Consider the following 25,433-nt stretch of genomic DNA (forward strand, 5'->3'; position numbering starts at 1 on the left):
TTCATTTTATGATATTTTTCCTTCAAGTTTCCATACTCGAGCATGTAAAAAGAAGGGAGCTGAGCATGGTGACCCAAGGAGAATAGGGCATCCGTCTCAGGTCCTGACTCAGTACCCAAATACCCTTTTGCAACAAGTTGTACTTTGTACTTTGGCGAAGAACAAGAAGTGACCATCTTGTAAACCCATTTGCATAGCTTTATGGCATTTTTTGTTGTCTTGTCTGTCCATTGCTTCCCTGAAGCATGATGGTTCACCACAATCTGTGAACATTGTTGGGTATCTCACACGCCTTACTTACGCCTACGCTCATATGGGAGTGTGCGGGTGATCACTAGGACACTGGGGCACTTTTTACTCTCGGTAGGAGAGGTTTTTTCCCCCAGATTATGTGTACTATTTTGTATGTGCTTGTGGTGCACACTTACGGGCACTTACTGTGTTCGGGTGTGAACAGCCCCTTATAACCCTAAGGTATAAGGGTTATCATTCGTACTTTCAGCTAACACTCTATTCAGTACTATTGCATTGGGTATCATGCTCAACTCTGTCTCTCACTCTCACACTGTCTACTGCACTTCAGCTGCACCTCGATCCTCTCCCATCTGACATTTGGTATCAGAGCTGGTCAGCAGCTCTGTTCGGTTCCCGAGGACTTGCGTCAGCACTGACAGCTCGTCGGTACCTGTCTGGTACAGCTCATCGGTACCTGTCTGGTACAGCTCGTCAGTACCTGTCTGGTACAGCACGTGCAGCCTGTACCTTCGCCTGCAGCCCCGCCAACTCCGCCAGCTGCGCGCCACCTACAGAGGTCGCTGCCACCTGTGCGCAGCTCCGTCTGACACACCACCTGACAAGTGCGCCCGCCACCTGCTCCGCCTGACGCCGCCTCTGTCGCCTGCTGCGCCCCTGGACCTGCACGCCTGTACCTACACGCCACCTGTGCAGGGCCGTCGCCTCTGCACTCTGCTTCCGGCAGGCGCCAGCTCAGCCAGCGCCACCTCCCGTGGAGTCCGCCATTTGTGCAGTACCCTAAGGCGCCGCCGCCTCTGACGCGCCACCTCGAGATTCGTGCTAGTCTCGGGATCCATGCCCGTCTTCGACCTGCAAAGGTAACATTTCTGCATTTTTTATTTCCACACAGGGATTCGTGCAACAGCAGCAGGTTCAGTTTTCAGCATTGGGAAACGTGCTGTGTCTGTCTGTGACACATTGAATGCACATTTTGGGGCTTTTCTAACAGACATTTGTGACAGAAATTTTGGGCAGAAAATTTTGGGGCTTTTGATGTTTTAGTGCTGCTGAGCACTAATTGCACCTTGGGAAGCGTGCATCAGTGACAGTTTTTTGACAGAGTACCCTTTGCACATTAATTGCAGACTTGTGTTTGCTGCAATTTCTGGAAATTTGCAGATTTCCAGCCCGTACTGCATTGACATTGCTCTATTGCCTTTTGGGAAATAATGGCAAATCAGGGAGGAGATGTATTCACCTATGTGTCCAAGGAAGACCGATTGGATGGGAACAATTATTCCCTTTGGTCTTTCATGATGAAGAATGTATTAGTGGCCAAAAATTTGTGGGATTATGTCAGTGGAGAGGAAGCACGACCGGGAGTTGTGGCTCCCGCTACTCCTCCTCCAGGAGGACGTGCAAGAGGGCAACCTCAGCCCCCTCCACCTCACCCCGCTCAGCCACTTCCCCCAAGAACTGCAGCTCAGAAAGCTTGGGATACACGGGATGCACAGGCTATGTCGCTGATTGCATTGGCAGTTCAGCGTTCTATCATTCCTCATATTCGTTCAACAGCTTCTTCACAAGAAGCTTGGTTGACATTGGAGCAGATGTTTGCAGGAAAGAATGAGACTCGCATCTCTTTCTTGAAGAAAGAGCTAGAGACTCTAAAGATGAATGAGGGTGATTCTATGCAGGATCATCTCAACAAAATTCAGGACTTGCGGGAGCAACTCATGAATGTGGATGAGTACTACTCAGATGCGCAGCTGATTTCTACGACATTGAATTCACTGCCTCCCTCTTACTTGGCTTTTCATACTGCCTTGAACCTCACTATGAGGATTTCGAAAGAGCCCATCACTTTCATTCAGCTTGTCAGTTTGCTTCTAGAGGAGGAGCAAACTAGACGGAACAGTGGTGTGGATGGTATAGCCTCTGAGCAGGCTTTTATGTCAAGGCAGAAGGGTAAAAACAGCCAAGGGAAAAATGCTTCGCAGAGTTCTGGTAGTAGTAACACTTCACAGACAAGTCAAAAACAGGGGGGCACGCAAGCCAAGAAAGGAAAATGCCATTACTGCAAGAAGCCTGGCCACTATATCACTGAGTGCAGGAAGCGCATCGCCAAAGAGAAGAAGGAGTCAGGGATGTCTATTTCTGCAGCTCCTTCCACTGCTAGCGAGTCCGCGTCCTTTGTTGCAGCCAGGGACTATTGTTTTTACACTTGCAGTTATGATGTCTCTTGGGCTGATAGAGCATTTAGCTCTACAGAAGATGCTGACACTTGGTTCTTTGACAGTGGTGCTTCACGGCATATCACATCTCGTAGAGATTTGTTTGCTTCTCTTGGTGCACCTCCCGTTGGGAAGTCTGTTCAGTGTGCTAATAATGCATCATACCCTGTTCGTGGTATTGGGGAGATTCAGCTTACAGCCATTGATGGCTCTATTCTCCGCCTACAGGATGCTTTGTATGTGCCTGGCATTAAGAAGAATCTGCTTTCCATTTCTTCTATGGCACGTTGTGGTTTGCAGGTCACCTTTGATGATGACCGTTGCATGGTCCGTGACAAGGAACACATGACATTGGTCTTGACAGGTTCTCTGTGTCATGGGTTATATGAGTTGGATGCTCTTTCGGTAGATCAGTCTGCATATTTGACATCCACTCTTACTCCTGCTATGTTAGAGGCAGAGTTATGGCATGCTCGTTTGGGGCATGTAAACTATGGCAGCTTGATGCTATTACAGCATACTCAGATGTTGGATGGATTACCTCTCTTGGAGAGACCTCCTGAGCATTTATGCGAGGGTTGCATTTTGGGGAAAATGCATCGTTTCTCTTTTCCCCGTGATGTTGCTTTTAGAGCAACAGCCAGATTGCAGCTTGTGCATTCGGATGTTTCTGGGCCCATGCAGACACAGTCATTGGGTGGTTGTTACTATTTTGTAACATTTATTGATGACTTTACACGTTTTTGCTGGGTCTACTGCTTGAAAAAGAAGTCAGAAGTGTATGATGCATTTTTGGCTTTCAGTGCACTTGTGGAAACTCAGTCTGGTTGCAAGATTAAGACTCTCCGTTCGGACCGAGGGGGGGAATACATGTCCTCTATGCTGAATTCTTATTTGCAGCAGAAGGGCATTATCCATCAGTACACTACTGCATATACTCCACAGCAGAATGGGGTAGCAGAGAGGAAAAATCGGTCACTCATGGAGATGGCCAGATGTATGCTGAAGGCAAAGAGTTTGCCTCATAGTTTTTGGATGGAAGCCGTCATGTGCGCTTGCCACATTTTGAACAGATGCCCTACCAAGGCCTTGAAAACCGTCACACCTTTTGAGACTTGGCACAGCCGCAAACCTTCTGTTGGCCACTTCCGTACGTTTGGGTGTCTTGCATATGCCCATATTCCACAGGTACTTCGAAAGAAGTTGGACAACAAGGCTGTAAAATGCATCTTTATGGGATATAGCAGCGAAAGCAAAGGCTACAGACTCTATGATCCCGTGACCAAGAAGGTTTTTGTCAGCAAGGATGTTGTATTTGATGAAAAATCAGAATTATCCTTGGCTGGTTTTGATACATATCAGGCTGCCCGTGATGTCTTTGAAGGGCTGCTGCACATCACATTTGGTGATTCAGCTAGTACTTCAGCAAATGAACCTAATGTTCAGCCAGCTGCTCCTATGGAACATGCAGTAAATCAGCACATTGCTGAAACTGAAATTCAGCAGGAACTTGTACACAGTCAGGAAGCAAGACAGGTGCCTAGATGGTACACGCAGACTATGAGAGATAGTCATTTGGAAACACCCTTGACTGGTCGTACTCGAAGGCAAACTCGACTGCATGATTCAGCACATTCCATGGAGTTTGTTATGGCAGCATGTACTCATGATAATGAGGAGCCTGAATGTTTTGAGGATGCACGACATAGTGTGCATTGGATGGCAGCCATGCAAGCTGAATTGGATTCTATTCATAAGAATCATACTTGGGATTTGGTGTCTTTGCCAGTTGGCAAGCGTGCCATTGGTACGAAATGGGTCTACAAATTGAAAAGGAATGCAGATGGATCCATAGATAAGTACAAGGCACGGCTGGTAGCTAAAGGCTACGCACAGAAAAAGGGCATTGACTATGAGGAGACCTTTGCTCCTACCTCCCGTATGACGACCATTCGGTCTATGATTGCCTTGGCTGCACATTTTGGTTGGAAAGTGCATCAGCTGGATATAAAGACTGCATTCTTACATGGGGAACTTCAGGAAGAAGTGTATGTACAGCAGCCCATTGGTTTTGCAGTTGAAGGCTCAGAAAATTTAGTATGCAAGCTGAAAAAAGCTCTATATGGTTTGAAACAAGCTCCACGAGCTTGGTACGCAAAGATAGATGCTTTCTTGCTTAGTCAGGGGTTTGTAAACAGCCCATCTGAGTCTACCCTTTATGTACATAAAGAGGGGGGATCCATGCTGATTTTGTGTCTATATGTAGATGACCTTTTGCTCACTGGAACACATGCTGATCAGATTTCAGCATTCAAAAATAATTTACAGCAAACTTTTGACATGTCTGACTTGGGTATTTTGCACTATTACTTGGGCATCCAGTTTGTACATGATGCTAGAGGCATTGGATTATGTCAGTCAAGGTACATTGGGCAACTTCTTGAGAAGTTTGGCTTACAGGATTGCAAGCCAGTTTGTACACCCATGGAACCTGGGCTCAAACTGTCATTACATGATGACAGTGATTTGTTTGATATCCATACTTATGCTCCAGCAGTGGGATGTCTCATCTATCTATGCCACACTCGGCCAGACATACAGTTTGCCGTTTCAGTTTTGAGCAGGTACATGCATCAGCCTCGTATGTCGCATTGGCAAGCTGTGAAGCGTGTGTTTCGTTACTTGCAGGGTACTAGAGCTCTTGGATTGCTTTATGCCAAGGGGGGACCACTGCAGTTACATGCTTACAGTGACTCTGATTGGGCTGGTGATTTTGATACTCGTCACTCCACTAGTGGCAATTGTTTCTTTCTTGGCTCGTCATGCATTTCTTGGCTTAGCAAGAAACAATCCACTGTTGCCACGTCGTCATGTGAAGCTGAGTACAAGGCAGCCTTCACTACTGCAGTTGAGTGCGTATGGCTTAGACGCTTACTTGCTGATTTGGATGTATCTATTACGGAGCCTACTCCTTTATATACTGACAGTCAGAGTGCCATTGCAGTGGCACGGAACCCTGTGTTTCATGCTCGCACGAAACACATAGAGATTCACTACCACTTTGTCAGAGAGAGGCTACATGCAGGTGATATCAGCCTTGTCTACTGTCCTACCACCAGCAATGTGGCAGACATCTTCACCAAAGCTCTTCCCTGAGACAAATTTGAAGCATTTCGCGATGCTTTGAATTTGACGCCCTTTGGTGGCGGATGATCCTTGTACACTTGATCACTCTTCACTCCAGGGGGGTTTGTTGGGTATCTCACACGCCTTACTTACGCCTACGCTCATATGGGAGTGTGCGGGTGATCACTAGGACACTGGGGCACTTTTTACTCTCGGTAGGAGAGGTTTTTTCCCCCAGATTATGTGTACTATTTTGTATGTGCTTGTGGTGCACACTTATGAGCACTTACTGTGTTCGGGTGTGAACAGCCCCTTATAACCCTAAGGTATAAGGGTTATCATTCGTACTTTCAGCTAACACTCTATTCAGTACTATTGCATTGGGTATCGTGCTCAACTCTGTCTCTCACTCTCACACTGTCTACTGCACTTCAGCTGCACCTCGATCCTCTCCCATCTGACAAACATGACATAATGAGAAATATAATTCACATTAGGAACAACAGGTCTGGCTATTTGGTATTTCTGGTGGAGCTATGGACCCAATGATCAGCATTTGTTGACGGTTCCAGCCTGCAAATCTCATTAACAGCTTGCTGTTCAAATGGTTCAGCATGTTGTCCTACCTGTTCTGGCTATTCTAATGGCACATTTTCTTGCTAACATTGTGGTATATCATGGGAAACTTCTTACTGATCAATTTCAGCATCATTCCTTGCATTTATAGGGTCATTTACCACAAGTACTTACTGCTATACATCGAGCACTCTTTGTTGTCCTACAAGTATTTCTTCTCGAAACACAACCCTTTTGACTTCCTCAATCTTTTCAAGCTATTTATGCATGCGATTGTTGAAGGAGGAGATGGCACTATCAACTCAACACATAGTGTAGAGAGTAGAGAGATTGAGCGTGTAGACACAGCTCCACACACAATTAGATTCGAAGTGTGTAAGTCCAATACAAACTACAACCTTTAGACCTTAGGGTTATGTAAGTGCCTTGAGGTGCATTCATACCCAAAAGTGCGTAAAGTGCGGTAAGACACCAAACTGTGCCTTAGGGTTGTGTAAGTGCCTTAAGGTGTATTCACACCCAAAAATGTGAACGCACAAGTGTGTAAAGTGCGGTAAAACACCGAACTATATAACATTAACACACAAATTGAGAATAATGTGACCGGAAAAAAAAACCCTCTCTTACAAAGAGTCAAATGTATCCTAATGTTCTACTACGGATCACCATGGTTTGACACTCCTCTCTGAGCATAGGTGTGAATTAAACCCAACAAACCCTCCTAGAGTGAAAAGTGATCAACATACAAGGATAACGCACCAAAGCACATCAAATTTAAAGCATTGCAAAATGCTTTAAATTTGTCGCGAAGAAGAGCTTTGGTGAAGATGTCTGCCACATTGTTGCTGGCAAAACAATAGACAAGACTAGTATCTTCTACATGTAGCCTCTTTCTGACAAAGTGATAATGTATCTCTATGTGTTTCATGCGTGCATGAAAGACTAGGTTCCATGCCACTGCAATGGTACTCTGATTGTCAATAAACAAAAGAGTAAACTCCATGACAGATAAATCAAGATCAATCAACAAACGTCTTAACCATACACAGTCAACTATAGTAGTGAAAGCTGCCTTGTATTCAACTTTACAAGATGATGCGGCAACAATGGATTGTTTCTTGCTAAGCCAAGAAATGCAAGATGAGCCAAGAGAGAAATAGTTTCCACTTATAGAGTGACATCAATCAAAATCACTAGCCCAATATCAATCACTGTAAGCATGTAATTGCAACGGTCCCCCCTTGACATAAAGCAATCCAAGAGTCCTAGTACCTTGCAAGTAATGAAAAACATGCTCCACAACTTGCCAATCTGTCATGCACAGGCTGCGCATATATCTGCTCAGGGTTGAAACTACAAACTGATATCTGGCCTTGCGATGCATAAATAAATGAGATATCCAACTATTGGAGAATATGTATCAATGTCAATGTCACACAAACCCTATCATCATCCAAAGGCAACTTGAGTCCAATCTTCATCGGTGTGCTAACTCGCTTGCAATCTTCGAAGTCAAATCTCTCAAGGAGTTTACCAATATATCTGGACTGTGACAATCCAATGCCTCTAGCATCATGAATAAACTAAATGCCCAGATATTAATGCAAAAGCCCCAAATTTGACATTTCAAAAGTTTGCTACAATTTTTTCTTAAATGCTGAAATATGATCATCATGTATCCTTGTGAGCAGAAGATCATCCACATAAAGACAAATGGCTAGCAAGGATCCCCCCTCTTTGCAAATATAAAGAGTAGACTCTGATGGGCTGTTAATTCACAAGTGCATTAAAAGCCAAAAATGCATCATACACTTCTGACTTTTTCACCAATGAACAGACCCAACAAAAGCGAGTAAAGTCATCAACGAAGGTGACAAAATAATGGCATCCACCCAATGATTTTGTATGCAAGGATCCATATACATCCAAATGCACAATCTACAACTTGGGCGTTGCCAAAAACCATCTAACGTCTGAGTACGTTACATATGCCTTAAACTGCCATAGTTAACATGCCCCATGCCAGCATGCCATAACTCTGCCTAGACATAGCAAGAGTAATAGTAGATTCCAAAGAGACTAACTAATCAATCAAATGAGCATCTAACTCATAGAGTCCATGACATTATGTGCCAATCAATACCAAAGTCAAGAATTCTTTATCCCTAATCATGCATTTGCCATTATCAAATGTGACTTGCATTCCACACTTGCTAAAGAAGAAATCGACAACAAATTCTTCTTTATTCCTACCACGTATAATGCATCCTACAAACGGAGAGTAGAGCCATCAATGGCTTTCAAGACAATCTCTCCAACACCTCTAACAAGATAAGATGCATTGTTGGCACATTGCACAGATTTGCAAACAAGAGCTGCAACAACAGACGTAAACAAATCCCTATGGGATGTAATGTGCTTAGAAGAACCACTGTCAAAGAACCAAGTGCTAGCATCCTCTATAGAGCTGAATGCTCTATCCGCCCAAGAAGAATCATAACTCCAAGTGTAAAAACAGTAGTCACATTCAACAACAAACGATGCAGACTCTGTAGCATTAGCAGTAGAAGGTGCATCGGAAACAGATATCCCAAACTCCTTTTTCTCCTTGGCAATGAGTTTCTTGGATTCTATGATGTAGTGACCTAGCTTTTTACAATGATGGCACTTGCTCTTCTTGGCTTGCATACCCCCACTTCTTGTTGTTCCGTGAAGTGCTTGAACTTCCAAAACTCTGCAGAGCATTCCTAGACTAACTGTCCTTACCCTTCTGTCTTGTCTAAAAGCCTATTTTGGGGCTACAACATCCACCCCAATATTCTTCCTTGTTTGCTCTTCTTCCAAAGCAAACTAACCAACTCAAGAAAGGTAAGTGACTGCAGAGAAATTCTCATTGTGCGATTCAATGCCATGTGAAAGGCCAAATAAGAAGGTGGCAAGGAATTCCAAGTAGTAGAGATCATGTATGTATCAAAATAACACCGATCTACATTCATCAACTACTCACGAAAGTCCTGAATTTTGTTAAGATAATCCTACATAGCATTATCTTCGTCACATTTTCAAGCTCATCTTTCAAGAAAGAAATGTGTCTCATTTTTTCCAGCAAACATTTGCTTAAGTGTAAGCCATGCTACTCTTGAAGAAGTAGTAGATCGTCTATGCGAGATTATGGACCGCTGAACTACCAAGGCCATACATAGTGACAATGCTTGGGCATCCCGAGTGTCCCAAGCCTTCTATGCAGCTGTTCTTTGAGGTAGTGGATAAGCTAGAGCTAGTCTTTGACCACGTCTTCCTTGTGGAGGAGTTACGAGAGCCACAACTCCACGTTCGATTTCTTCATCACTAACATACACCAAAAGATTTTTTGCAATGAGCACATTCTTCATCATGAAGGACCATAGAGAATAGTTATTGTCATCCAATCTATCCTCTTTCGATACATAAGTGAGTACATCACTCTGTCCTTGATTGGCTATGATAAATGTCACTCTTCCAAAGGGCGCAAGAGTAATAACCGAAGCTGGATTAACCTAGAGATCTACAAATTTCCAGAAATTACGGCAAACATCAAGATGTAATTAACAAAACTATGACACACTTGGATCAGTATTGTCCAATGTGCTCAAATTTCCACAGATTTCAGCAAATAGCATGTTGTCCAATGCACAAGCAGTGCTCGCAACACAAAAAATGCAAAAGCCCCAAAATTTAACTCTCCAACGTGCAAAATTTCAGTCAATTTTAGATTGAATCTTCAGTACATGTGCCAATATCTACCAAACATGCACAAGCCCCAAATTTTTTGACCCAAATTCCAAGAAATTTCTGCAGTTTGTGCCCAAAAGCACTTTCCGAAGAAACCATGCACAATCCTTGCAAAAAGCCCCTTGATGTAGCTCTGATTTCTCGAATAAAATGATAAACTATACATGTCACATCCGAGACGAGCTGAAGAAAAGATCAGTGGATGCTAAAACTGCCCACACTGGTGGTAGCGACTTGGAGGAGCAGCAAAAGCTCACACTAGAGCTACTAGTGGAGCTAGTGGCATAGCTGGTGGCACATGTGGCACAAGATAGGGTCGCAAAGGTGGCTAGGATTGCCAACAGGCGGCGTTGGACTGAACAGGGAGCTACGCAAGTGGAGCACGGGACTCTGCAGCTAAACAAGGAGGCGAGAGGCGACTGTTGGGCAACGGCCACGGGGCAAGCAACGCAACAACCATTGACAGAGTAGGCTGCAAACCTATTGGGGTGGCAATGAGCTCCCTCTTAATCCCTTTGTTGTCACAAAAGGCCTCAAAGGCTTTGGACACATTCCCCACCATTGTCAGAGGAAAGACGCTTTAATGTCTTGCTGGTCATATTTTCAACAAGTGTCAAGAATTTTTTAAACTTATCCAAAGCCTCATCTCTACGATGGATTGGATAAACCCATACTTTGTGTGTGCCATCATCAATAAAAGTGATAAAATATTTTTTTCCACCCAGAGATAACCCTGGCATCTCATATACATCTAATTGTACCAACTCTAAGGATAAAGATTTTAATGAAAGAGACTTGTTATGTGATGTTTGAGCATGCTTGCCAAAATACAATGATCACAATGGTCAAGATCAGCATGCCTCAAACATGGCAAAAACCCCAAACGAGAAAGTACTTTCATTCTAGTTTGACTCATGTGTCCCAATCGGCTATGCCACAAAGACACGCTTGGTTGCTCGATTATGGCGAAAAACATGATCATACAGGTGAAGTCCATAAAGACAAAAGGGATGAAACCAGCAACCATGGATCCAAATGAGTGGGATGAGTTAGATGAGCTTGCATGCTCTATCATAGAGCTTTCACTGTTAGACACTTTGCTCTTCAACATCGAGAACTTGAAATATGCTTATGATATGTGGTAAAGACTTGAGGAATTATATGCTTAGAAAAGTGTAGCAAGCAAGGTTTATTGGTTGGAAAACCTGATGGACCTTCATATGAAGGTAGGTACAGCCATGTTTGTACATTTAAATGAATTTAACTCTATTTTCAGCCAGTTGATTGCTTTAGAGTTTCAAATTGATGAGGAGTTCAAGGCAACAGTTTTGCTATGCACTTAGCTTGAAAGTTGGGACACTTTTAGGATAGTAATGAGTAACTCCAATGCTATGCTGTTATATTCAGATGTGGAGAGTCCTTTACTTATGAAAGAGCTCAATAGGCAAAATATTTCAACAAATAAGTCTTCCAATGCACTGCATACTAGATGCAGATCCCAATAGAAGGGTAATTCTGACAACAAAGCAAGCAACAAATCTCGTGGAAAATATGTAGAGTGCTATCATTGTGCCAAGGAAGGGCATTTCAAGCAGGATTGTTTTAAGTGGAAGAAAGAGAAGGGCAAGGGAAAAAGCATTGATGATAACATAGATGAGAAAAAGGAGAACCAATGCAAAGAAGAGCAATGTGAAGATAGAGAAACTCAATGTAGTCAGTTATGAGAGTGATAGTAGTAGTGATGTACTCTTTGCTTATTCTTTTAGTGCACAATCATTGATTGCAGATTGTGATGATGACATGCACACTTGGATTCTTGATTCAGGTACTTCATTCCATGTAACACCACACTATGAGTGACTTTCTTACTATAGTGGTGGTAGACATGGTGTTGTCCACTTGGGGGACAACTATGCGCCTGACATTGGAGGGATTGGCAGTGCATAGTTGGCATTTCAGCATGGTTCAATGTTCACGTTGCATAATGTAAGGCATGTACCATAGCCTAAGAAGAGCTTGATAAGTATAGGACAGCTAGATGATGAAGACTATCATACCACTTTTGGAGATAGCAATTGGGAGATATGTAAGAGATCTAGGATTGTTGCTAAAGGCTCTAAGAGTGACATCTGTATGCATTACATGCATCTAGCATGCGTCAAGGTACAAAGCAAGTACCAACTAGCAATGAAAAAACAAGTAATTGCATAAATTTCAAATCTGCAAATTGATTTTTAGAGACATAAAATGTGTGTTATAGCACACCAGAAGTAATTGCAGCTGTTTGTTCCACGGGCTAATACATCAAATTGCATGAGAAAGCCCCAAATTATAGCTACAATTTCTGCTCCAAATGCATCCACAGGCACAAATTTAACTCTCACAGTCAAAAGCCCCAAAAATTTTCTGCTCAAATTACATCAAACATAACTCGTAAGTAGATTGCACAAGCCCATTTTGCCAAAATTTCACAAATTTTGCAAAAGCCGCAATATTGTTCGAGGTCCAATGTGCTCAATTTGCATCAAAATTGCACTGCAAGTACATACCATGACAGTTTTACAGAAGCCCCAAGTTGTGAGGGGTCCAATGTGTCAAAAATTTCAAGAAATTGTACCTCTCCCACCACTGCAATTTCCACAATTACATGAAAAGCCCCAATTTCTGAAACCCGCGAGTGTGCAAAATCAACAAATTTTAGTCAGCCAAGTAAAGCCTTCAGGCATATGTCAAAAGCCCCAATTTCTGAGAGTAGATGCATGCCCAATCTTTCAAATTTCTCAAACTATGCTTGCACACACACGACAGCCCGCAAAACTTTAACCAATGATAAACCTTTTTTTTAAAACATGATTTTCTTTTATTTTAAGGGAACGGTTGATTGTCGGTGGCTGCACACAACCTGTGCCAACCTGGCCTGATTGCCCCGTAACCTGCACCGAACTGCCCCATAACCTGTGCTGACCTGCCAAGACCTGCCGCCTGACTGCCCCGTGACCTGCACGTGACCTGCGCTCGCTGCAACTGACTAGAAGGACTGCTGCCTGTTGGACAGCTCCTCATGACCTGAGACATGCGCCTGCACCCTGCACCTGACTCAAATTGACGACCTGCTGTTGGCACAGCTTGGGCTGGCTCTGAGAAGCACATTCAGGAAGACCTTCAGTTCTAATACCAGTTTGTAGAGACAGGTGCGTAGTGGAGATGCAATGTTCAGCTATGGCAATGCCAAAGAGAGAGAGAGAAAGAGTGAGTGGTAATAGAGAGTGAGTGTGAGAGAGATGCATGATGTGTGGGTACAATGAGTTATACCTCTTTTAGGTTTTTGTGATAGTTACATGTAAAGTACAAGTGCTAAGGGTGTGGTCACACCCAAGCACAAATAAAAGGCACGGTAGCCCTTTATTCCCAATAGATGATGATGATGATGGCATTGAGTCCAAGAAGTGAAGTCATGAGGGCTCAGGATTTTGGATGAGAGACTTACTTTTTCTGGATTGTTTACTTATTGGACTCTACAATGATGATGGTGATGATGGTGATGATGTCATTGAGTCCGAGTAGTGACTCATGGGGGCTTCGGATATTGGGTGAGAGACTGACTTGTTTGGGATTTCGTTTAGATATTGGACTCTGTGACTCTAGTAGCTATTCTTGTCTTGAGAACTCATCATATGAATTTAGTCTCATTTATGAGTTCTCTACGATATATCGTGACTGATTCTGCAACTTGACATTTTGTAATTTTGTTTTCAAATGAGAATCATGATGTTGCAGCTTCATCCATTCCATATTGTACATGGGCTATGTCACATGTTTATCTCAATTTTCTTTGTGTGATATGAACGAATCATAATGTTTGAGGTCTAGATTATAGTATAGCATGTCTAAAGACTAAACTTTGACATAAGTCAAAAAAAGAATCATGGACGTGTAACATATTATTCTCAATTGACTGTCATATCTCATCACTTATGCTCAATTGGCCTCTTTTTGTTTAAGAGAAAGTTCTATACAGGTTCAAAACCTCTTTCCCTAGTTAAAACTATTAAAAATTCCTTTATTAAAAAAGCTTGTCTTTCTTATTTTACCACCTCTTGAAAGAAACTTACAAAACATGTTTCTAACATTTCCGATTGTTATGCTCCCCAAGCAATCAAAGGTGGTGCTTGCCACCATTCCATGTTCCATTGAGTCTTCAGATACCCACTTTGAGAAATTGGTCAAGGGCAAGGATGAATCCTCGCTCAGTACCATGTTATCACCATGATTTTCCCAAGGTGTCATAAGCACTTCATACCTAATATCCCAAATTCGCACCACATTGGACCACATTATCAAGAAGGATAGGACCTTTACTAATGCAGTTTCAAAGGGCTCTCTTCTATGCCCATCACTAGGGCTATCAGCCCTACTGCTTCTATCGATGCCTTCCTCCAAGTGTCAAGATTTTTTCCATCAAGAAGGATACCGCATGCAGCTAGTTCCTTACTCAAGTATCCCAAGGCAATGCTTTGTCTACAGGATGATGGGTCATCTCGCAATGAATTGTCCTAGGACATGGTAGAGAAGTTTTTAAGATTGGAAGGCTGAAGATCTCAGCTTGGCAAGAGAAGTAAGTGAATTGCAAGGCTAAGGACAAGAACACAATAGACACAAAGAATAGGCACACCATGAGCAAAGAAAAGTACAAACGAGATCGCAATAGTAGAGACAAGTTAAGGGAGATTGCTCAGGAGGAGCAAAGGAAGCTAAAGCAAGAGAACAAGTGTTTCACATGCAAATAGATGGGGAATATTTCCAAGAATTACCCAACAAGATTGACGCAAGGGACGAAACTTCCAAGACAAAAGTCAAAACCGTGAGGACGGCTGCAACCTTTCGTCATAGCTTCTCCCTTGAAGATAGCAGCCTTGGGAGATGTGGACTCTTCTTCCTTGGGGTGTCATGATCTTGTGGTCATGCAAGCAATGCTCTCAAGAACCATCCAACACTTTGCTTGGTGGATGGTGGAGCATCTAGAATTTTGATCCAAGACTAGTTGTTGAGAAATATCATCTCCACACAATACTTACCAATGTGGCACAAACTGTGGAGCAAGCTTTTCGGCATAAGAGGAAGACCAAAGCTGAGAAATACCACTTAAGGGAGGAGGTAAAGGATGTAGCTATCCATATAGAAGATCTCAAGGTGCGTGATACTTTGAAGGTGGCTCCTCTCATCAATGTCGATGTGATCTTAGGTGGCCATGGCTCTTTGACACATGGGCTTCTCTCTCACTATAAATTGATCTACCAATAAGTCTGGAAAGGCACATTATGATCATTAGCAAAGAGTCCGATAATTATTGCAAGAGAATCAACTTTTCTGAACAAGAAGAAGGAATTCTACATGATATCAGTCTCTTATTTGGGGCATGTCCTTTCAATGGGAGTGATTTCTACGAATCCTAAAAAGGTCAAGGCAATCATGGAGTGGCCTTGTCTTAGATAAGCCTCAAAGATGTGCATGTTCTTGGAAGTCACAATGTTGTATAGACTATCACAAGTTCTTAGAGCACTATGCATGGGTGACATTGCTCCTTACACATGCCACATGACAAAAGTTCCAATGGACATGGACGCAAAAGATGGACCAAGCTTTCAAGGAGTTGAAGCTATCTACTCATCGAATCTTGTGTTGAGATTGTGGAATCTCAACGGACATTTTTGTTGGGTATTTCACTTATGCCTACACTCACATAGAAGTGTCGGTGATCAATAGGACACTAGGGCACTTTTTACTCTCGGTACGAGAGGTTTTTCCCCCAAAAGTATTGTCTTATTTCGTATGTGCTTATGTCGCACACTTAGGGGCACTTATCGTGTTCGGGTGTGAACATCCCCTTAGAGCCCTAAGGTTTAATTGTTGTACCTTGTACTTTCAAACTACACTCTTTCAGTCTATTGCATTGGGTGTCATGCTTCACTCTCACACTGTCTACTGCATTCTGTGCTGAGCTTTGATCCTCTCTCACTCTGTAACGTGCCCGCCTATTGGCTATCTAAGCACGTTTTACCGATCCATCGAAAACGAATCTAAGCGTCGCCGCCCGGCACTCCCATGAAATGTTCCGAGGTTTATCGCCTAGGGTTTCCCGAGTCCGCCTCGCAACGGAACGTTCACGGCCGAACCCACTAGGATCGACCTGAAATATGGGTCAAGGTCTCCTGACAACATTCTAGCATCGGATTTTGGACATCCTACTTTACGCAGAGATATCCAATCCGAAGTAGACCCATGCCGCACTTGGTTCAAGGAGAATGGGAAAGGAGAGGAATGCGTTGCTCAGCCTCTCTACCCGTAGGGCATAGTCCCATTCCGGCCCCCTAAAACGGCATGAATCAGGTTCTAACTTAACAATACCTAAAGGTCAAACGGTGATAAATCCTTGTGAGAAGCCTCCCAGTTCTCTGGGACCACCCTGCCGTAGGACGGACCCGTCGAGGATTCCGTCCACCCGCTTCCCTTGATAGCTTTAGTTTTCTAATTAGGTCCTACCACATTTATGTGCGACATTTAAAATCAGCTTCATTAATTAAGCCTTTTAGGAAACAGGATTCGTTCGCATAATTTACAGCATAGACACAAAAACAAAACAAGCAATCCTTTTGACAAAAGTTCCTTAACTTAACTTCAAGTTAATCTTTGTCTCCTGCCCATACAAGAGAATTATGTATCCCCTCTGTCCAACAAAAGTCCCGGTCCAAATCACATGGCACCAAAATTTCCATCCTTTATCTAGAATAGGATCTTTCAATACCTCCAGACGTTGGGCTTACGGCAGTCTACAACTCTGTTCTGAACTCGATAAGGGGGTGTCCAGAGCTTCACTGACCCCAAGCGACCTAGGCGTGAGACACAACATCTGTGGTTGGCCTTTTCACCACTCGACCATCGGCTCGTGAATCGAGCAATGCCCTCTTGGGATAATCCACGGTGCGATCTTGGAGATGATCTACCCGTGCAAACATACTTTCTTAATTAACTAATTAAGAATCAAGCATAATCAAGAAAATCAGCCCTAATATCATCTTCTAGGAAAACATTCATTTATTCCCATGGCAACTTGCCATTACAAACCCCTGCCATGCATTTGCCATCAACACAAGCCTTGGAATATTTATCCAAATCACAATGCAACAATCAATTGATTGAAAGAAAAACATTTAGGATGTTGTTCAATCAACCAATAAAACTAATTGGATTTTTCCCAAACAATACAAGAATAGACGCAATAACAATTTTATCGTATATTCACTCTCCCCCTTGGGACCAAAGAGTAAAATTTACCTAACATTTCCTCCTTTTGGCTAAGGCATATACTAAGGGTTCAAATACTATACACGAGGTAAGTCCTATCATTCCAATGTGAATTAATCAATCTAGCAAGAGCATTTATGCCTCTTCTCTAAGTGACATTTATCTTTTAGCCTTTCCCTACTGTGCAACATTTTATCCTGGCTTTATCTTCCTTTCTCCTAAGGCAAGGAGTCGCATGTCATTGATATAAAGTTCACATAATTTATCCCATGTATGTACCATCTATATGCATTTGTGAACCTTAAACAATATTGTCCTCGGTAAAGATTAATCAAAGACTCATTGATGCTCAATACTTTAGAGTCCCATATGCTGCTTATGCTATGCATGGATTCATCGCATAGCAGTTAGGTGCAATTTAACTCCCCTACAAGAAATTCACAAACTTCATACTTGAATATTTGAGATGTGATTTATCCTTTTTAATGACCTATTCTAGCACAACAAAGTACGGAGCCTAACGTATCTCATGAGAGAATCAAAGCAAGCATCTATCGATTTAGAAATACCTTACTTACGACTAGTACCGCAATTGGATTGACAGTGATGCCTTCACCCGAAGCTTCGTTGTTGGTTGTAGAATTGCCATCCGCACACGACATTCTTCGCTTGGAGGCCATCGTCTGCAAGTAGACTCAAAAGATTAAGAAGACGGAATAGATTTGAGATGGGAGAGCGTAAGAGAAGATGGTTAAGTCGAGGATCGAGATAGAGGGAATTGTGCAGCCTCTCGGAGTAACCTCTCTCTCTCTCTCTCTCTCTCTCTCTCTCTCTCTCTCTCTCTCTCTCTCTCTTGGAGGGATATCCTTCTCTCTACCTCTCTCTCGCAGCCTCTTCCGATCTCTTGCTCCCTTGTGCCTCCCCATGCCTCATATTTATAATGAATTAGAGAGGAGGGGATAAGGCTGAGAACAAGAGTGGAGGGGCTCTTGGAAGACTCAATGATCTGATGCTTAGATCATAAATCTGATGGTTGCATTGGCTCCAAAAGGGGGGTAAAACCCCAAGACACTTGCTTAGAAAGCTCTCAGTTCACTCCTTTTCTTTGTTCAAAGTGCTATCTACTGCTTGTAGATTGCGATCGTAGCACGCGCAATTTTTCCAATCACTTTTCTTTATTTTTTTCTTTTTATAAAATCTCCAAAACTAACTAAAACATCACTTGTCTTTTCTTTTAAATGACTTTCAGTTCTATCTTTTTAGGATAATATCTAAAATATACTAGTTTTCTTTTTGCCCAAAAATTTAATATTTTTGGACCATCCAAACTATATACATTAATAACTAGTGATTAATATGGCTCATAAGTCTCGTTACCGTTGTAACCTCTGTGAAGGGTGGCTACAGTCATTATCAATCCGAGAAAAATGTCACATTACGACTCTCGGTTTATTTTAAAATATATTTTTAATTAAATAAAATTTATTAGCTATTAACGTTAGTTAGTTTTTACCTTACTTAGTCTTTAGTTAGTAATCTTATTTGTAACTGACTAACCAACTTTCAAACTAACCAACTAACTTTTATTGCGAGGAAATATTACGGAATCTCACATTTGGTATCAAAGCATTGGCTTTGTTTAGCTCAGCTCAAGTTCTGCTCAGTTTAGCTCAGCTCTACTCAGCATCAGAGCACAATTCTTGCTCAGTTCAACTCTGCCCCCTATCGCCACTATCCTCGCCAGATTCACCACGGCTTGCAGCCTGTACCTGCATCAGATAGCCCGTCAGTCTTGCCTACAGTACCTAGCACTTTATCTTGCACCCATCAGGCCCTGTGCTGCACCACGCTGGTCTACTGTACACGCCCCTGTGGCCCCGTCTTGGCAACGCTGCCCGCCAGACTAAACGCCCGTCATCGTCCCTATGCCCTGCACTGTGTCGCCAGATACAAGACGTCTCCCCGCTTGAATCTCAGGTGCATGCCGTCTGCGCCTGAGAACGGCCACCCGCCACACTGCCGAACGCCCCGCCAGTGCTTGTCTCCAACGCCACCGTCTGGTCCTTGAGCCGCCACCTGGTCCCTGTACTTGTGCCGCCTGTCCCTTCTTGCACCTGTACTTGCGCCTGTGGCCACCAACTTGAGTAATCAACTGATTTCACATGTTTTTTTTTTTAATTCTGCCTTTTCATTCCAGAATTCATCTCTGGACAAGAGGGCTTCAGGCATAGAATTCTGAACACGTGTCAGAGACATGATTAATGAAAACTTTTAGACAATTTTATCAAATATTTTGAAGCTTTTGACTTTTTTGCGAACATTGGCACATATATTGCAATCTCAATCAGTGATAGACTGTTTTGAACAAATTTGGGGCAATAAATTTTGGGGATTTTACTAATACAGTGTTGCTTAACACTGAATGCACCTTGGACTGTGTACAGTTTTGACATAGTGCACCTCAGTGTACTAATTGCAGCAAGTTATCTCCTGTAATTTCTGGAAATTTTGAGATTTCCAATTTAGTCCAGCTTGGATATTACTCTTTTGCTTCTTTTGGTAATTGATTATCATGGCAAATCAGGGAGGTGATGTCTTTACCTATGTATTGAAGGAGGACAAACTGGATGGTAACAACTACTCACTTTGGTCCATGATAAAGAATGTGCTTATGGCAAAAAATCTTTGGGATAATGTCAGTGGAGAAGAAGTTAGGCCCGGAGTTGTGGCTCCAACTACTCCTCCTCTAGGAGGACGTGGACAATGGGCACCTCAGCCTGCTCCACTTCAACCACTTCCCCAAAGATCAGCAGCTCAAAAAGCATGGGATACACGGGATGCACAAGCTTTGTCATTGATTGCATTGGCAGTTGAGCAGTCCTATATCCCCCATATTTGTTCAACAGCTTCTTCACGAGAAGCTTAGCTAACTTTGGAGCAGATGTTTGCAAGTAAGAATAAGACTTGCATCTCTTTCTTAAAGAAAGAGCTACAAACATTGAAAATGGATGAGGGTGATTCTATTCACGATCACTTGAACAAAATTCAAGACTTGCGTGAAACACTTATGAATGTTGATAAGTACTATTCAGATACACAAATGATATCCACTACATTGAACTCATTACCTCCTTCATACTTGGCTTTTTATATGGCCTTAAACCTCATCATGAGGATTTCCGCACAGCCGATAACTTTTCTTCAGTTAGTCAGTTTGCTTCCAAAAGAGGAGCAATAAGAAGAAATAGTGGTGTGGATGCTGTTAAAAGATAACGTACCGATGACGACAACCACGAACCACGAACCGCAATGTACTCCTGAAGGGGTGTGAGGGTAGTGGAGAGGCTGGAGAGAAGAGGTGACGGACTGAATGAATCAGCCATGAAGAATGAGTGAGAGAGTGGCCTATAAATAGACACAGTCAGTCTAGGATGGCGCCCCTTTTTGGGGTTGCAAACCCTAAATGCAAAACGCACAAACGCACAAACACAAACTGTAGGTGAAGGGTGAAGCCACGAACCACAAACCGCAATGTCCTCCTGAAGGGGTGTGAGGGTAGTGGAGAGGCTAGAGAGAAGAGGTGACGGCCTGAATGAATCAGCCGTGAAGAATGAGTGAGAGAGTGGCCTATAAATAGGCACAGTCAATCTAGGATGGCGCCCCTTTTTGGGGCTGCAAACCCTAAACGCAAAACGCAGAAACGCAAAAACACAAGCTGTGGATGAAGGGTTTCTCAACACCCCCTCTCAGGCCCAAAAAGGGAAACAAGAGAAGAGTGAGGTGGAGATGGAATGCTACAGGCTGAAAAATGCTCATGCAGCAGGTGCCACTTGGACAGTGTCTCTCGTGGAAAAATTGTTCACTTGCTGAAGTGCCCTAGTACAAAGATGATGAAAACATGCAATGCATAAGAGGTAGAGGATCCCTAAGATCCGAGATTTCCATCGGAAAGGGAACCTGTAGTAAAGAACAGTAGACAAAGTGAACTTGAGAATCCAAAACTCAACCTCGTGAGAGAAGCCACCAGCTCCGTGCATCCATGCTTGAAGGAATACGAAGGCCTCGTCACCAAGTCGCGGCTGAACGTCAGATGTCTCGATCTAGGTGGTACCTGAAGATCCTGGGTATCAAAGAAGAGATGACTGGTCAAAGACAGCCACCCCAAGAAAGTAGAGGATGGGTGAACAGCTTCATGTGGAGTAGGTTCCCCCTCTGAGGTGGGAGGTGGAGAGGCCCCCGCTGAAGTCGAAGAAGTAGATGCCCCCTCTGAGGGCAAAGAAATAGCATCCCCCTCTGAATCCCCCTCTGAAGTGGATAGAGAATCCAAAAACTCATGGATCACGGACTCCCAAATGTTTGATGACGAAGGAAGTGCCGCCGGTCGTGCCGAAAAAGATATCTGGGGTGCCGAAGAGCTCCCAGAGGTGGCCTCTCGAACCTTAGGAGTCGAATGTGGGAAAGAGTGGGGCTCAGAATGAGCAAGAGGTGGGCAACAATCGCTGTCTCTCAGTGGAGCAGACTGGGTAGCCGAAGAAAAGGAGTCGTCGAGCAACCACTCTCTCTCGAAGGAGCAGACTGACGAGGAGACAGTATCAAACAATCACTGTCTCTCGATGGAGTGGACTGTAGATCCGTAGGTTGTGGAAGCCACTGTACCTGAAAATAAGTGGGAGAAGACTGCCGCTGACATTGCGACGATCTCCAAGAGGTCATAGCGCCAATCGATCCTCCATGTGCTCGAAAGAACTTAGTGCGCATCGGATGCATCTTATTGCCTTGAGCATAGTACTCTGATAGCCCATGTAGAATGATCTATGTGGCCCAGAAAGGAGAGGTGGCACAAGGGGTGCCTGGTGGAAGACGCATATACTCCAGGGGGGTGGGGAGCAAAGGTCGAAGTCGGCAAGCATCGGTGGTGTGTCCGGTGATACCATAGTAGGAGCACCCAATAGTCTGGACATCTGTTGGTAAAGAAGCCATGGATACCAGTGTGCCTCGCTAAAGAAGGAAGAGGTCAGCCACCATAAACCACGAACCGCAATGTCCGTCTCAAGGGGTGTGAGGGCAGTATGAAGCACGAACCGCAATGTCCGCCTCAAGGGGTGGGAGGGTAATGGAAGGGCTAGAAGTGAATTGCCAATGGGAGGAGGATGTGACCAGTAGTAAGAGATTGCAACCAGTAGAAAAACGTAGGTGAGGAGAGAGAAAGACTAAAAACGCAAGCAAGACAGCCTACAATAGAGAAATACTAAAAACGCAAGCAGGACAGCTTGCAGGAGAGAGAAAGACTAAAAACGCAGGTAGGACAGCTTGCAGGAGAGAGAAATACTAAAAACGTAGACAATAGGTGAGAGAAATACTAAAAACGCAGGCAGAACAGCCTGCAGGAGAGAGAAAGACTAAAAACGCAAGAAAAAAACAGCAGCAGCAGTCAATATGCCGAAATCAGCTCCGAACTGTGTGTGATAGGTTGGAAACAGGTGCTTGACTGTTCTAGACAGCAATGGCCAGCTTGGACCGCGATGTCCTCCGCGTTTGGGGTGTGGGCAGCAAGCTGAAATACTTGAAATCTGCAAAAACGAGATTTTGATGCAACGGAAGAAGAAGAGAAGTGGATGCCGAACCCACCACCGGTCTTTGCCTTCACTGGAGTGAAGGATCTTCACTGCTAGGTGAGCAAATCCAACTCTAATACCATGTCAAAAGATGACGTACCAGCGAGAGAGTAGGGTTGGCGGAGAGGAACACGGAGTGAACTCGGCAAACATGGAGAGAAGAAGAGAAGAGAGAAGAAACTTTGATGAATGGAATGATGAAGTTCTGAATCATGGAGTGAATGTGATACAGGGAAACAACGGTGCCGTAGCACAAGGAAGATGATGAAGACAACCACGAACCACGACCCGCAATGTCCTCCTGAAGGGATGTGAGGGTAGTGGAGAGGCTAGAGAGAAGAGGTGACAGACTGAATGAATCAGCCGTGAAGAATGAGTGAGAGAGTGGCCTATTAATAGACACAGTCAGTCTAGGATGGCGCCCCTTTTTGGGGCTGCAAACCCCAAATGCAAACCCTGAACACAAAATGCAGAAACGCAAAAACACAAACTGCGGGTGAAGGGTGAAGGGTTTCTCAACAGATGCCATAGCCTCTCAGCAGTCTTTTATGGCTAGATTGAAGGGCAAAGGCAACCAAGTAAAGAATGCTCCGTAGAGCTCTGGGATTTCTAGCATCTCACAGGGAAGTAAAAAACAAGAGGGAGCGCAAGCCAAAAAGGGAAAATGCCATTATTGCAAGAAGCCAGGCCACTACATCACTGAGTGCAGAAAGCACATCGCCAAGGAGGAGTCAGAAATGTTTGTTTCTAATGCTCCTTCCACTGCTATTGAGTCCACGTCCTTTGTTCCAGACACGGACTATTGCTTTTACACATTCAGTTACAACACTTCTTGGGCTAATCCAGCATTTAGCTCTACTAAAGATGCAAGCACTTGGTTTTTTAATAGTACTGCTTCTAGGCATATTACATCTCGCTGAGATTTGTTTACTTCTATTGGTGTAGCTCCAGTTGGCAAGTCTGTACAGTGTGCCAACAATGCATCATACTCTGTTAGACGTATTGGGGAGATTGTACTCACAACCATTGATGGCTCCATTCTCCGCCTACAGGATGCTTTGTTTGTGCCAGGCATAAAGAAGAATTTGTTCTCTATTTCTTCTTTGGCACGTTGTGGATTGCTAGTCACATTTGATGATGACATATGCATGGTGAGAGACAAAGAACACGACTTTGGTCTTGACTGGCACTTTATGTCATGGGTTATATGAGTTGAATGCTCTTTCAGTTGATCAGTCAACGTACTTGGCATCCACTCTTACTCCTGCTACGATAGAGACAGAGTTATGGCATGCTCGGATGGGGCACATCAACTTTGGTAGCTTGATGCTCTGACAGCGTACACAGATACTAGATGGATTACCTCTTATGGAGACACCTCCTAAGCACTTGTACGAAGGATGTATTTTGGGAAAAATGCATCGGTTTTCATTTCCCTATGAGGTTGGTTTTAGAGCAACAACTAAATCGCACTTAGTGCATTCAGATGTCTATGGGCCTATGCAAACAAAGTCATTGGGAGAATGTTACTATTTTAAGACTTTTATTGATGACTTTACACGATTCTGCTGGGTCTATTCTTTGGTAAAAAAGTCAGAAAAGTATGATGCATCCTTGGCTTTTGTTGTACTTGTTGAGAACCAATCTGGTTGTAAAATTAAGACTCTCCCTTCGGACCGAGGGGGGAATACATGTCCTCTATGCTGAATTCTTTTTTGAAGCAAAAGGGCATTGTCCATCAGTACACTAGTGCTTATACTCCACAGCAGAATGGGATTGCAGAGGAAAAATCGGTCACTCATGGAGATGGCCAGATGTATATTGAAAGCAAAGAGATTGCCACACAATTTTCGGATGGAAACCGTCATGTGTGCTTGCCATGTTTTGAACAAATACCCCACCAAAGTGTTAAAGAAAATTACACCTTTTGAGACTTGGACCAGCCAGAAACCTTCTATTGGACACTTTGTACCTTTGGGTGTCTTGCATATGCACATATTCCACAGGTACTCCAAAAAAAGTTGGATAACAAGGCTATCAAATGCATTTTTGTGGGATATAGTAGTGAAAGCAAAGGCTATAGACTATATGATCTTGTCTCTACAAGGGTGTTTGTCAGTAGTGATGTACTATTTGATGAAAAATCAGAATTGTTCCTTGCTGGTTTAGACAAATATCACGCTGCCCGTGATGTATTTGAAGGGCTGCTGCCCATTACATTTGGTGATTCAGCTGGAGTTTCAGCAAGTGAACTCAATGTTCAGCCAGCTGCTCCTTTGGAAAATGCAGAAAATCAGCCATTGGCTGATCTGAATATTTAGCAAAGTGCTGAAACTGAAATTCAGCAAGAGCTTATGCACAATCAAGAGGCAAGACAAAAGCCTAGACGGTATTTACAGACTATGAAAGATAGTCATCTGGATGCACCCATGGCTGGTCGTACTAGAAGGCAAGCTTGTATGTATGATACTGCACATACCATGGAGTTTGTTATGGCAGCAAGCACACTTGATGATGAGGAGCCTGAATGTTTTGAGGATGCACAACAGAGTGTGCATTGGATAGCAGCAATGCA

The 25,433-nt window shown here is 43.5% G+C and overlaps 1 protein-coding gene across 4 annotated transcripts in view; it reads right to left on the reverse strand.

The window, feature by feature from the left end:
- LOC148025178 (nucleoporin (DUF3414)) overlaps window positions 1–25,433 on the reverse strand; it is a 210,872-nt gene that overhangs the window by 115,521 nt on the left and 69,918 nt on the right. For 3 of the 4 annotated variants that reach the window (XM_087694951.1, XM_087694950.1, XM_087694949.1), the window contains exon 15: window positions 17,813–17,926. The exons of the other annotated variant lie outside the window; for it this stretch is intronic. In XM_087694951.1, coding sequence (XP_087551077.1) covers window positions 17,813–17,926 — 114 coding nt within the window. The remainder of the gene's footprint in view (window positions 1–17,812; window positions 17,927–25,433) is intronic. 4 annotated transcript variants of the gene reach the window in all.

The sequence above is a fragment of the Lygodium microphyllum genome, chromosome 15, assembly GCF_053477565.2.
Source record: "Lygodium microphyllum isolate KBCC chromosome 15, Lygodium_microphyllum_v1.1.10, whole genome shotgun sequence".
NCBI lineage: Eukaryota > Viridiplantae > Streptophyta > Polypodiopsida > Schizaeales > Lygodiaceae > Lygodium > Lygodium microphyllum.